This window comes from Eurytemora carolleeae, unplaced genomic scaffold (assembly GCF_000591075.1).
Source record: "Eurytemora carolleeae unplaced genomic scaffold, Eaff_2.0 scaffold18, whole genome shotgun sequence".
Taxonomy (NCBI): Eukaryota; Metazoa; Arthropoda; class Copepoda; order Calanoida; family Temoridae; genus Eurytemora; species Eurytemora carolleeae.
The window spans coordinates 472,622-487,639 of record NW_019396537.1 but is presented as its reverse complement, the minus strand read 5'-3'; the positions used below and the strand labels follow the sequence as shown (position 1 = coordinate 487,639).

Sequence of the window (15,018 nt, the reverse complement as noted above, 5' to 3'; positions counted from 1 at the left end):
CAGTAACTCAAAATATGAACTTTTCTGGCAATATCGCAAAGTTCAATCTATACAATAAAGCTCTTTGTTTATATATATATTTATATGTTAGCTATAGCTGGCCAAACAGCTAAACCAAATTGGCTGAATTTTATTTAGGGAACCCATGGGATGACTTATGCGAAAACAATTCAAAATTAGTTTTTATTTTCAAAATTAAATTTTTTTTACTTCATTAATTTAAAAAAGTATGTTGGATGTAATAAACCTACTTGCAGCGTGGAGTACGATAAACATCAAACTGTCGTATATTTTCACAAGAGCTGATCAAACAAATATTATTTTTGCAACTTCAACTTGATATTTCCGCTTTAAAATATTGAGAAAGTTTGTTATTTAATGGAAAAAAATTTATCTTAACAAGCTAGCATCATATTACAAATGGAAAATTTAGGGAAACCAATCTTTGAGCGAAGAAAGACTAGTTCAAAAAGATTTAATCGTATTGGTCATAATTCATTAAACTGAAAGAGGATTTAGAGTAGATATAAGAAAAGTTGGACATCAACCATCAAGTTCTTTTTCGCCGTTTTTATACTTTTACCCAAAAATTATTATCTTCCCTGTTAAAACTGATAATTTTCCTCCTTAATTCCCCCAATTTTTGATTTGGTTTAACTTGCTTTTTTTATTCTAAACTAGGTGAAGTGCCAACGTTGACCGGGAAATTTTAAAAAATCGAATTTTGAAAAAAATTCGAATTTTTAAAGAAATAATTTCGAATTTTTTAGTCTATGTTATCCCCGGGTACTCAATGGTTCCTTCAAAAAATGTCAGGCCATTCGGTCCAGCCGTTTGGCCAGCTATTGCTAACATACAAACAAATAAATATGAAAGAAGAGCTTTATCTTATAGATAGATATAAGTACCCCTTTGATTTTGTATGGTTCAAGGCGGGTCTATTCTCTTGTGAATAATATTTATTGTTTCGAGATAGAAAATGCAACCAACTGTCCAAATCAATCTTCCCGCTGTAGCTTCATCCAACTAACAAGATTTCCTTAAATCCATAAATCTTTTTCCCATTTTCTCCAGCGGCCATTTTTCATAAATTTACAGGGATAAAAATGTTATTGAAAAATGATTCCCCCTCCCCCAATGATATTTCCCTGAAACATTAGGTATAATATTTTTATGTACTTTTAACTCTGTTTTTGCTAAAATAAATCAGTTTTTGAGTAAGAAGTATCAATCAGGGTCAAAAAACATGTCAAAATTTTCTTTCCTATTTAAATTTATTAAAAAAAAATGTGGACTAGAAGATTTCTTGAAACAATGCATAATGTTACATCTAACCCCTGTCTGAAAGGAAACTGAAATTATTTCCTTTTGTTTATGGGACATGCCTGTTATATTAATTAAAGTTGCAGTGAATGCAACTATATGCGTTTATGCCTAATAAACTAGATTTAAGGATTTCTATTAAAATGCAGTTGCTGGGCTTGCATGCATCAATAGCATTTTAAAATCAACATTCAAATTCTTATTTTTATTCATCGTCTATTTTCAAATTCTAATTTTTTTTCATCATCTTTTTTCAAATTCTTAATTTTATTCATTGTCTATTTTCAGATTCTTATTTCTATTCATCGTCTATTTTTAATTTCTTTTTTTAGTTCATCGTCTATTATCAAATTCTTATTTTTATTTATCGTCTATTTTCAAATTCATATTTTTTATATCATTTTCAAAGTTTTATTTTTACTTATCATCTATTTTCAAATTCATTTTTTTATTTATATATTTTTTTTAAATTCTGGGTTAATTTAGTGTTTTAAACATAACAAAAAATTGTACCATATCAAACTGTATATAATACAGTGAGACCCATCAAATTGTGGAATATTAAGACTCATGTTAGATTCTAAATAGACCTATGAACAAAAAACATATCAAATGTGCACTGTAAACAGACCCATTTACCCTAACAAGTTGATTCTCAACCTACTGCTAAAACCATTTGCTTTTAAACAATTTCAAGACACATAATATTGATAAAATGTCGTCATGGGTGCCAAACCAATGATGTTCAGCGCTTCGCGCTTCTTTTAGTAAGCTTTTTTGATGCTTTATTTAAATTCTTTAACGCAGACGGTTTGATACAGGGAACAATTTGTTGCTTTGTTGTTTGACAGAATTTAAATACAAATATTATTATACTTAGATATATGATATCTAAATATATATATGTCTATATCAACTTGAGAAAACTAATGATGCATACATAAGACAGTCTGCCGGTATTATATAATTGATACTATAGCAGAACGGAAATATACAATCATAACAATCGTAGATCTTACAAGTAAACTCTTTGTGAATACAGTTAGTTTTTAATCTTCATGACAGAAATAAATCACAAGAACTGAAGAGGGTCAACCCAGACCGAAATGTACTTTTAAAAATTGTGGAACTAACACCTATGTTTTTACTCTGTGAGGTTTGGATCAACATTAATACCGAATTTTTTGAAAAAAACGCGATTTGGCTCAGTTCTCACACTCAACGTGACAGAAATGGGGTTTAAACCTGTTATGAAACTAACATCCCATGGAATAGAGATCGCAAATTTTATCAATATACCCTGCAGTTGAAAAATAATATTTTGTCCGACTCAAAACAAAATATTGGTAGTCTTAAAAAAGGGCCAAGAATAGATTCGATACAATTATCTGACTTGTTTTATACCCCCTTTTAACAAGCACGAACAGTCCCTTTAATGAACACCTTGGTTACCGTTGAATATTATAAAAAGCTAGAAGAGAGTTGATAGATTAGTAGTTCCTGTCCGGAACTATGAATCCCGGATGTGGGAGAGAAGATAAACCCATCCCTATCACCACGATACAAGGATAAAAAATAGTCTTAAAGGGACTAGCGACATTATTTCAAGAATAACATATTCTATTCGAACACTACTAAAAAAAAATTTTTGTATTGTATTTTAGAATTGTGGTAACTTGAAATTACATCTACTGTCTCTTTAAAAAATAATCTAAAAAGTTGCAGTTGAATTGTTGGTATTATAGATAGGTCTACTTGTAACTTTTATTGGATTTCCAACTGTTACTTTAGTTTTAAATGGGTTAAAATAAAATATATCCCATATCCAAGTTTAATATAAAGAGCTACAGAGGGTTAAACATAAGACACTTTATTTTTACTCTTTTCACCCAACAGGAATCGCCTTTAATTGTAAAATTTAAATTTTGTAACATAAATCTTCCTTCATCTGTTAAAAATTGTCATCTTGATAAGACTTTCAAAGGGAAAGACCGGCTAGACAATCTAGTTCAGCTGAAAGTGCAGTATTGTAGAGATAACCTTAAGTATTCATTGATAACTATGAGACATTTTTACGGTGTACAATTTTAAATAAAAGCGTTAAGTCGTTTGTAATATTTCACCAGCTGTTTCAGTCAGCAGAAGAAACATTTTTACAATTATTTAATAACCCGGACAAAACATGTAAACTAAATTAAGACTAATTTGCTCTTTGGGGACATATTTCTTAAATGAAACGATCGATGAAAGCCATATTAGAACCGTAGAATCGATTATTTCATTAACATAATTTCCTTTGCTGTGTCTAATATTTCATTAGCAGATTTCTTCAAAATGTCGTTTTAACAATTAAAATAAAGAAAACATCCAACAAGCTACCCTAGCCTGAAAGAATTTGCATAAACCTTCGATATTTTAAATAAATTTTAATTACTTATTTTCAATGATATAAGTTCATTAAGTTTCTTAACAATACTGCAATTAGCTCAACTTCCAGTCTCGCCGGTCTCTCCCTATAAAGTTGTATATTATTTAATGAAGCGAGACCTTATAGCTTGTAACACCTATAATTTAATTCTAATTATGATTAATTTGACAGATAATAAGAAGCAAGTTTAAGATTAATTAAAATAAACAAAAATTGAAGTTTTGTAATATCACAAATTTATGAAAAAAGACATTTTCCATTTAAAATCTGGTCACTGTTACTTTATTACATAGTTAATGACAGTCGTAAACGCGTATAAGAAAAATTAACGGAAATGGAGTCATACAAATGTTTAATTTATCCTAATTTTCCTGGTGCTGGGTATCCCCCTGTAAAGTAGTGGAATGCATCTAAGGGAACATACCCGGAATTCGTCTAATAATCATTATTTACAAAAAAAAGCAGTAATTGTTATTCATAACGGTTGAAATGGAAAAAATCCTAAGAGAAATATAAATAAGATTAATACCCAAGGGGCAATTAAGTAAGATAACATCCCGCATCATCATAAAAACAATATGAATCATTGATTTAATGTTTACAGAAAGAGGTATAAAAAGTTTGTTTACTAAATTAAAACATCTTTATATAAAATGTTCTTAAAATTATTGAAAAACCTGCAGAAAAAAAAGAACTTTATTCCCTTGATAAGATAAGTGTACAAAAATATTTTTTCTTTTTTATCATTTCATTTACAGTAGAATTGAGACTATAAGGAAGTAAAATAAAAACGTTCAGAAAACACCTAAGTTTTGAAAACAAAGTTTCTAAATCTGTAAACAAAGGAAAGTATCCCAAGATCAATTGTTGAAATTAAATACAAAATAGAACGGACCACAAGAATCCCACTATTGTTGAAATTAAATACAAAACAGAACGGACCACAAGAATCTCATTATTGTTGAAATTAAAATTAAATGGAAGTGCCATCCGTATGTTCAAGATAATTAACAAACGGGTACCTATCTATCTATTGAATATATTTACGTTTTTGATAAATTTAGATTTTAAATTTAGTAATAAAGTAGTTATTTAAACTCGGTGTTTATAAACTTTTAAAAAACATTTATTCCTGTTTCGAGGATTTTTGATAATGAAAACGACATTTTCATATTTTCCAGGAATGTTCGAAAATCCAGCGCCAGTGAAATATTATTTTTAAAAAACATAATTAAAAAAAATTTAGAAATATTAACTAGATACGAATGCTTCGAAAAATAATTGATGACTATTGTTTGTAATATCTGAATGATTTATTTTGAATTAAATTGATTATTTTACGATCCAAGTTGAATGTTGCAACTTACTGAATTTGTTCTTCAGTATAAGTCGTTTTTAACAATTTTCTCCCTATAGACGCAACAGAGAGAAGTAAGATTGGTAGCGATCAAAAGCGCTTATTTTTCGCTGTAAGCCTATACCCCCTTTCATTTTTCGCGAACACTCCCTTTAAGATGCGTGTGTAAAAAGTGTAAACGTATCTGAATCCGCAGCTGATAATACAAGCAGATTTATAGATACTTGTTTACACACATATTTCTGTACTCGACGAACACATAAAGGTTTCAAGGGTACCGTTGTAAATCGGACATTATCCTCTTTGCAAGGAGGGTCACTTGAAATTACGCTAACAGTCCCTTTAAGTAATATATCGGTACCCTTAAAGGGACTGTAAGCATCATATCAAGCGAACCTCTATTCAAAAATGACATTCCTGATCAGTTACTTTTCTCCGGGGGAACTACCGATATAGTCCAAAGTGAATTTAAAGAATTTGAAAGTAAATATTTGTTTCCTTCGACGTTTAAAAACCAAGTATTAATATTTCTTAAATATAAAACAGATTGCAAACCAAGTGTTTAATGATTAAAAGCGTGTTTGTAGAAGAAGAAGAAGGGTACTGTACTGTACTGTACTGTACTGTACTGTACTGTACTGTACTGTACTGTACTGTACTGTACTGTACTGTACTGTACTGTACTGTACTTTACTGTACTGTACTGTACTCCTACCTGAGTAAAGCTAAGTGCCTGATTGATCTGCTGACCGGCCTGAGTAGACAGGGACTGGTTTGATCCAGGGGACTGGGAACAAGGACCTAAGAATTACAAATAGTTACCAGAGTTTTATTCACATGGATCGTTTTTCATCACAGAGCCCCTTTTCAAATTAACCAAATTTTATTTGGGGCCACTATATTTAACACCAAACATCCTTCATCTGCACTGCACTAAACCTTAAAGAAATATGCCAATCTATCAATTTATAAAATGATATTGATGTCTATAAAAATTAATGGTTTTCAGTCCAGAATATTTAAAATATCTTTGATGTTAAGGCTCATGAGTCTCCGATAGAACTTCAACGATGACGATATCTTCTTAGACTTAGTCATATTTCAATATCAACAAAATCATTTATAAAATTATAGATTTTTTTCTATATAATTAAAGTCGTTTATGGCTTAAAGATTGTGAATTTAAAAACTGTGAAAAAATTGAAATTGACTTATAATATTTACCTGGCGTAGTCGTCGTGGTCTGTGGGTTGACCCATCTCCAAGCAGCTGCATGGTTGGAACCAGTTGGGGTTCCTCCAGCAACAGCCGTCTAATACAATTAGGACTTGAAGGGACTGTAGATGTAATTTCGAGTGATCCTTCATTTATCGATTGGAATGTACTATTCAGAACAGTCTTAATAGTACATTCCATTTTAAATTTATCCAATTAACAATGAGGAAGATGTTGTAATTTTTCTGCTAGTTTTCTTCAAAATAGATACATTTTGAGATTGAAAAACAAGAATAATTGAATAACTCCCTTAGCCGAACCTTATCTACCTTGACACTACCCCACCCCCCTGGCAAAGTTGTGCGAAGGTAAAATGAAGACTGACAGGTATAACTGGTCCCATTAAATATCTGGTGGCGGTATGACAGCTAACCTTTATCTTACTTTATTTCATTATCTTCTCTAATACATGCTTGCACCACATCAACCTTTTCTACCCCCGCCACAACCCACATTTTTACAGAGCAAATATTAATTCTACATCGGGCTTATTTATGTCAAACTAGAGTAAAATACACGTAAGATTGAAATCATATGTTTTCTTTAAAGACAACTCGTCTAATTGAAGAGCTAAAGAGAAAAACATGTTTTGAATTCATAATATTACATGAAAGTGAATAATTTGCTTTTTTTTACACTTTTGAGTAAAATTATGACTAGAAGAGCAACGTGGTCACATAACTAGAGGAGTAATGGGGGGGGGGGGTCAATAACTAGAGGACCAATGGTGTCAGAGTTTGTGCACAAGTAAGAATAAATTCTCCCAAATTTCATACTTTAGTATATGTACCCACAATTGGAAACTTATAGCACATAATATATGAGATTCCTTGTAAGATGAGAACAAACTTTGAAAGTATTTTATGGTTCATACAAATCGGTGAATTCTGAGACATGAATGTTTGACTTCAAAAACCAGAACCTGATATCCAAACCATTTAAAAGGTTATGATACGGTATTGGTTCTCATTTAGCATTTTTTTAAGACATCCTTCAGTTATTCTTAAACGAAAAGAGAAGGTCAAAAAGTTATGGAATTGTGGAGATCAATGCTTCATCTCCTCTTTTTATTAATTGTAACATTTATTTAATCTTGCATTAATACCCAGGAAAGTATCTAAAGTGCTACCAATTTAGAGTGTCGCTTGTAGAAACCGTACAGCCAATCAGAAACCGAGAAATTTTGAAATTTTAGAGCAAATTGGTCATAATCCAGCAGGGATATCCAAAATAGAGGAATGAAAAGAAAATCAAAAATGTCCACAGAGGATACTGAAATTTAGCAATCAGGATTAAGAGTATCTAATACAAGAGTGTTCACCTGAAAACATTATTGAAATAAAGCTTGAACTAACTATTCCTACTCCTGAGTTGTGCCTACCCCCTTGTCCCTAAAGGATAAAGTTCCTTAGAACTCCCCTAGTTTTAATTTCATTGCTCCGCACAGAACTTAGAATACTGGGATATAAAGTTGGTATAACGAAGTTTGGATAGTTACACCTGAACTATAATCAGATTAGGATGCATGCAGATATATAACTTCATTTGATTCAGGTCCTCAACCCACTCCATTTATAGCAGTTAGCACCACTGTCATCAAATACAGATAATCAAAATTCAAAATTAGAAAAATATGTATTGTTTTTGATTTTTCCCCTCATTCAGGGAATAGTACCCTGAAATGTTTAGACACCATGCATGACTATAACTAACTTCTGAAAAAGTATGAGTTCCAGGATATATAAAAACCCCCATATATTTTCATTTACCAAATGTACATTGTTCATCCTTCAAAAGTTTCTGAATTTCCAACCGTAGAAGATAAAAATAAAGAACCAATAGAAAATCAATTTATCACACAATAATTTTCTAAGAAAATTTGAAAGTTGTCAGATTATATGATATCTATCAAATCTAAATTTTTTGGTTAGTTTAAAAAATACACCCCTAAATGTTTTTTAGTTTTTCATAGTTCTAACTAAAATTAGGGGTTTTAAAAACTTAAAAGATAAAAGGCACAACATTATCAGTAATTTAATAATAGAAGTTGGAAGTTATATTTGTAAGAAAAAGCCTCTGAAGTAATAGATTAGAGTTTAGCTATAAAGCAGGTTGTAGTGAGGCCACGTTTTTGGCAAGACATAGGATTAATATGACATTATGTCAACAATATCAGCATATCTTCAATAGACACAAACCATCAACATAAATAACAAGGAATAGAGTTGGGATGATCAAAAAAAATATCAAAAAAAAATGATTTGGTCTAAATCTTATCTTCAGTAGAGGAAAAATAAATATCTGAACTAAACCTTAAAGAAATATGACAATCTATCAATTTATAAAATGATATTGATGTCTATAAATAATTAATGGTTTTCTGTCCAGAATATTTTCTGGGCAAAAATAACCATATCCGACAATCTGAAGGTTAAACATAATATCTAAATCACAACAAATGTATCAATGCTGTACCACCTAGTTTTGGAATAAAAAAATATTAATTAAACTAAATTTTACTTTTAATTTTATCTATAAAATGCATGTATACTAGCTGTATTGGTTGGTATCTATATTTTAACTTTTAAAAGAGTTTTTACATTACACTGACATTTTGATTCATCGAGTTTTAGTACTGATTTTGTTTTATTCAAAATAGCATATTGTTCACTGTTCAAATCAAATCAGACATTAAGGGAGACTCTACGATCACATATACAATCAAATCTAGTATTGTTATAGACAAAAGCTTATCCTGCCCTGCATTGTGCATACAGCGTGTGCAGATTAAATAATAATTATTTAACATGATCTTAAAACTAGTAAAATGAAAACAGTTCCTGAGTACTTAAATATCAGTATTCTACAAAAGCCATGAACAATCCAATTTGGGAAACAGACGGTAAATTAAAAGGATTTAATCACTAAAAAAATTGTTGTGGAAAATAAAGGGTTCATTAGTAATTTGGCGTTAAAGCCAGAAGATAATCTCATTTGATATCAAGACACACCTAGCTTTATCTATGAACCTCACCTGTGATTGGACAGCCTCCCTGATGGCAGTGGCAGCTTGGAACTGTAGTTGTTGCTGAGAAACAACACCAGCAGCTTGAGTCTGGGAGGGTAGGAACATGGTACCCGGGGCACCAGGGTACACCAGGGAGAAGGGTGTACCCAGACCTGATCCTGTAAATGAATAAGATGTACTAGCAAAATTATTTAAGCCTCTACAGGGGTATTTCTTGTTAAAAAATAAAGTTGGTGTTCAAATCAAATTGGAAATAAATTATGGAAAACACTTTTCAATAAACAAATATCAACATTGTATGATGTCATCATTAGTACTACTGATTAGATTGGAAAGTCAGATTTGTTAACATCATCATCATTTTTGGCCACCAATCAAAGCCCCCCCCCCCCCCCATAGTTACAGATGGACAATCTTTTGATTTCTGTATTTTTAACATTCAAAACTTTTATACTTTAAAGAGGATCCACAGTAAAAATATTATGCTTGATAAGTTTGTTTTTATTACACAATTAAGCATTTTTACTCTGGCCAAAGATATTAACCAAAACCATTTTTCAAAATGGTTATTAAATTCGTTTTATGAAACGTTTTGAAAGAATTGTAATGACAGATATCTTTCAGTCAGTAAAAAAAGGACCTCAAAATAATGCTCTTTCCTAAGTTGGTTTATAATAATATACATCAGTTAGAATTCCTGGGTGGAAAAGCCTAAGAAAAAACCCTGTGAAGATAAGAAAAGGGAATGAATTATTCAAAAAGTGTACTGTACATTTACTACTTGATGAGATATTTGTTAGAAACTAATTCTAGTGGCTGCCATTAACTGCTCTAACTTTCTTAATTGTTTTTTTCTTTCTATAATTCTTTTCCAACAATTTTTCTGTATCAAAACTAAAACAGTAAAGTTGTTATTTTATCGAGATTTACCTAATAAGAAAAGTTTAATTCTAAATAAAACCTTAAAAAAACATCTGTTTTATATTTACATTATTCTGGAGTTAAATATTTTTTGTTCATAGGGTCAAATCAATATAGATTTTTTTGTTATTTATTATTTTTTAATTTTTAATCTTATTTTTAACTTTGATAATTTATTTTGTATTAGGGGTGTGCGCACAAACTCATGCATACGAATAAAACGATTTATCGATAAATCTATTTACAGTTTATTATCAAGCTTAAAGGTCTTTCTTTAATTTTTTTTGCTCAAGACCGATTAAAAGTCATGTACCCCATGTTTTGTGTTGCGCTGTTGTCTGATCTTTAAATTGGTTACAGTTGATACAGAAAAATTCTGATTTGTTTCTTCTTTTCAGCATCAATTTTCTCCTTCTTCCTTTATTATTTTCCTTCTGTTAACAGTCCCTGATTCTTATAACTTAAAAAAAAAAATTGTCAAAACCAGTAATTATTGGGACAATCTTCTCAACTGTAGTTGTAGTTTTCAGTTTTATTGACCTTCCAAGAATGCCAGACTCGACAAACTGATTAGAGGTTAATGCAGGGCTGATTTAGCTTCAAACACATATTCCTGCTATATTTTCAGCTGAAAGGAAAGTGAAATGGAGGGGGGGGGGATGTCTCCCAGCCCTATCTTAAATGATGTCTCCATTTACCAACAGGAAAAATTGATGGAATAGAGCCTTTCATTGGAGAGTTCCCTACCATTTTCCTGTTCAATTTTCTATTTTCTTCTTGTTTTTGTTTGTAGGTTTCTGCAATTTCTTTTTGAGTTTCATGTCCAAATTCTGGTTGTGCCTAGTGGTCTTTAAAGTGGAGCCCACAACATTTGTCCACTAAAAAATTTATTCCAAATGCTGTTTGTGACAAATAGAGGAGTTGGAAATTTGGAGTAGGCAGGAAGGGAGGGTATTGAGGGTCTCCCATAAAGAAACTCTACTTTTCTCCCAGATTTATACTCTTTCTGAGTTCTGCTGCATTTATGGTTACCTATTGGACTTGCACAGCATGTACATAAATAGGGAGTTGCCCCTATTATACAAACGGAATATGGCCTTGTCTACAGCAATCTTTTCCTTGCAGCTGGCAGATTATAAACCGGTATCATAGTGCTTTGTGCACAACCTATCAGGACTCTACTTTCTATCATTTTCCTTGTTTTTGAAAAGAGGGAGGGGGAAGAGAAACATTGAGAAACCCCTCCTTTTCTGCACTATTATCTTCTTTTTTTCCCAAGTAGGGTGTACACAGCCAGAAGAAACTAGGAGAGAGTTGTATAAGAACCTGACCGTGCTGAAGCTCTAAGTATACTTTAAAGCAATATAGATGATTTCTAAAAAATCATTGTGTATCTAAACCTCCCAGTGGAAGGGTGTCAGTAGAGCTCTCTAAGCCTGTTGAGAGAAAGGGTGCTATATGCACTGAACTAGATATTTAAGTCTAGATAGATCAAGGCCACTGCTCTCCACAACTGAGTGGAATGTGTTACTAAATCCCGTCAAGATAAAGGAATAAAGGAAACGAACAGTGTAACTCAATTTCAGTTTTCTCTCACATACATCTCAGATAACAGAAGGAATGCAGAAACTCAAAAAATCAGGGCTGAAGTACAGGCTGATACCAGTTCAAGAGGGATCGGAGCCTTCAATAGACTTTTAATCAAATACCACAAACTGGTTTTTTTTACCCTCCTCCTAGTGGAAACTGGATTACTCATGGCAGACCTCTGACAATGATAGGAAAAAGACACACTCCCTGTGTGTTAAAGCAATGGGACAGCATTCTTTGAGTGTTTATAAAATCTGTCCATGTGGGAATACATGTTTACAGTGATGACTATGGTATTTCTCATACCCATTACCATTACACCCCCGTCCCGTCCCGTCCGAGTTTTCATTGGGCTTGGGGAAAAAAATTAAGAAAAAAGGAAAAAGGGGAAAAGGGAAGATAAAAGGGGGAACAGGGAAGGGAAAAGGGGAAGAGAGAAGGGGAACAGGGAAGTGGAACAGGGAAGGGAAAAAGGGCAAGAGGGAAGGAAAGAGGAGTAAAAGGGAAGGGAAAAAGGGGCAAAAGGGAAGGGAAAAGAGGAAAGGGGGAAGGGAAAAGAGGGAAGCATATTTCTTCAAAGTTTGAAAGGGTTTCAGCAACCTGTAAAATAACCTGTTTTTTAAGTTGTGGATTTGGGGAAAAAATATAATTCTGATAAGGGGGTGGGGCCAAAATATGAGTCTCACAACTAATAAACACTCCTGCATTCAACAAAAGAAAAAAAGGAAAATAAGGTGACAAGAAGAAGTACAATAGAATAATTCTGTATGATCTGTACTCAATAATCTAAAAATTCATAATAATTGTTAAATTTAAATGGCAACAAAAAAATATGTAAGACAAAATTTCTAAAAAATTAAATATAGCATTCTTAAAGCCATTAACTTCAAAATTGAAACTGGATACCACAATTTTATAAGAAAGGAACTACAAACTCTTTTTTCTAAAACATTGTAACCCAATATTGTAGACCTAATTAAGATAATGCAAACTATAAATTCTTTCAAATAAATTGAAATATCAAAGGTCAATACCAATAGGTTTCAAAGATTAAGTTTGTGGCAAAGACTCAGTTCAATGTAATTAAGAAAATTGAAAATATTAAGAAAAAAATATAATCAACATGNCCCAAAATAGGGTAAAATATTCATGATCTCCTGAAAGGAAAGATTGGCACCTTTCTCTTGTAAATCTTGTGGTTTATGAGATATCTGACAAATAAAGCGTAAGACAAGAATATTAAAAGTAGGGAACCCTATGTGCAATATATGAGACTTTTCTACAAGAAAACTTCAATCTATGCTGAGACCGTAAAAGTACATTACAAACCTAGCCTTTTCAGATTAAAACGTCTATTTTTTGGTAAAATATACAACATGGTTAAATATGAGTATGAATGGTCAATTTGGGCAGTTCATCCCAGGGGGCAGAAACGTCATGTTTGTGTCTGTACCAGAAGAGTGTGCACATGTAATAAGGAACAGGATAGTTGTTCTGTCGGTGTATACAATACATAAGAATCTTGGTATTTGCACAGTCTAGGAGAATACATTTCTTTATTGCTAATTGTTTACTTAAAAATAAGCTTAATATACATGTAGTATAATATTTATAAATTTAAGTCAACACTATAAGCCAAATTTTCATGCATAGAATATAATTTGATTAAAGTGTACAATAAACTACTCGTTATTCAAGCTTAATTATTAATGACGACAAATTGTTCAGCAATTTCCTAGCCTATAATCATGCTGTGTGTCTGTACCAACAGAGTATGCGTGTGTAATAAGGAACTCGTCTGCAAAGCAGTGCAACTTGCTTTCTCATGCCAGACCAGCGCCATTTCCCTTTCCTTTATTCTTATTCCGTGGTTGACCCCCATTAAGTAGTACAAGCAGCAGATATAAAGGGGAGGGTCAAGGGATGAGCATTTGTTTTGGCAGTAAGCAGAGAGGGTATTCGATGATGGTATCTCAAGAAGGGGGAAGGGGGTTAGGGAGTAGGCCCATTTTATTACTTACAGTCTACACTTGACAAGTCAGTAGGCGACATGCATCAACCTTATCTGTTGCAAAAGAGGACAACGTTTTGCGGGTACTATTATTCATATGAACGGATAAGAATTATGGATGCAATAATGAGTGCCCACAAAAAACATACATCATAATTTAATAAAATAGACATTGTAATCTGTAGTCAAATAAAGGGAGTGAAAATTTACCTTTTCCTGTTGGAGATATAACCCCTCCACCTACACAGGGCTGTCCATCAGATACAAACATGGCAACTCCATTCTGCTGCAATGAAACAAAATTAGTTTGTTATAATTGGAAACATTCACAGTAAATTCACAATTTTCTTAAGACTGGAATATGTTGTCAAAAATACAGTGAGATCTATAAAACTATGAATGATTAGGAAGATGACATTTAAGCAATAAATAAATAAATATAACAGTCCCCCATGACCCGGAGAAAGGTTACGTCTCACAGCACTACCTCCATAGGAAGTAACTTCCATAGGAAGTAGCAGGGCGTCACTGGTGGCTGATCACAAGGATCACAATGTGGACCACCACCACCAGACACAGGGACAAGCTTAATGGCGGTCTGCCAGGATCCCACTGTAGTTCAATATTTTTATAAAATAAGATATTAGGGTTTCTTGTTTAGTTTTCTGTCCACCCATGACTTAAAAGGAACCCTCCACAAATTATTTGAAAAACTAAATGCCATCATATGTCCAAGCACAAGTGTGATCAGGCGGGTTCAATAGAATGGAAAATCGTTTGAAATTCTGGCAACAGTCCCTTAAAGAACTATCCAGAGAACCGTTATAATCTTCAGCTTATGTGTAAGTTGAGCTAAATTACGTATTTTACAATTTTTCTCAAACCTTCTTTAAACAGGTAAAATTTTCCACCACTATAATTCCAAATTGATCCTTATACTTTCAATTTGTTTAAATTAAAAATCTAGATGACCTATAAATAATTAAACACAATTATGAATCTGGATGAACTATACATTATTGAACATCAAACAAATAAATTTGAATGTTATGCCCATTATTAATTTTACCAAAACATTTTTACAA

At 32.1% G+C, this 15,018-nt stretch overlaps 1 protein-coding gene across 4 annotated transcripts in view; it reads right to left on the bottom strand.

Annotated features, from left to right (window-relative positions):
• Nucleotides 1–15,018, bottom strand: part of LOC111705062 (protein boule-like) — a 45,866-nt gene that overhangs the window by 1,129 nt on the left and 29,719 nt on the right. For 2 of the 4 annotated variants that reach the window (XM_023477494.1, XM_023477495.1), the window contains exons 9-12: nt 14,144–14,219; nt 9,418–9,569; nt 6,333–6,420; nt 5,824–5,909 (exon numbers count right to left, since the gene is read on the bottom strand). In XM_023477494.1, the coding sequence (XP_023333262.1) occupies nt 5,824–5,909; nt 6,333–6,420; nt 9,418–9,569; nt 14,144–14,219 (402 nt within the window). Of the gene's footprint in view, nt 1–2,775; nt 2,873–4,122; nt 4,187–5,823; nt 5,910–6,332; nt 6,421–9,417; nt 9,570–14,143; nt 14,220–15,018 lie in introns of all 4 variants that reach the window. The other 2 variants (XM_023477497.1, XM_023477496.1) reach the window with 2 other exon arrangements.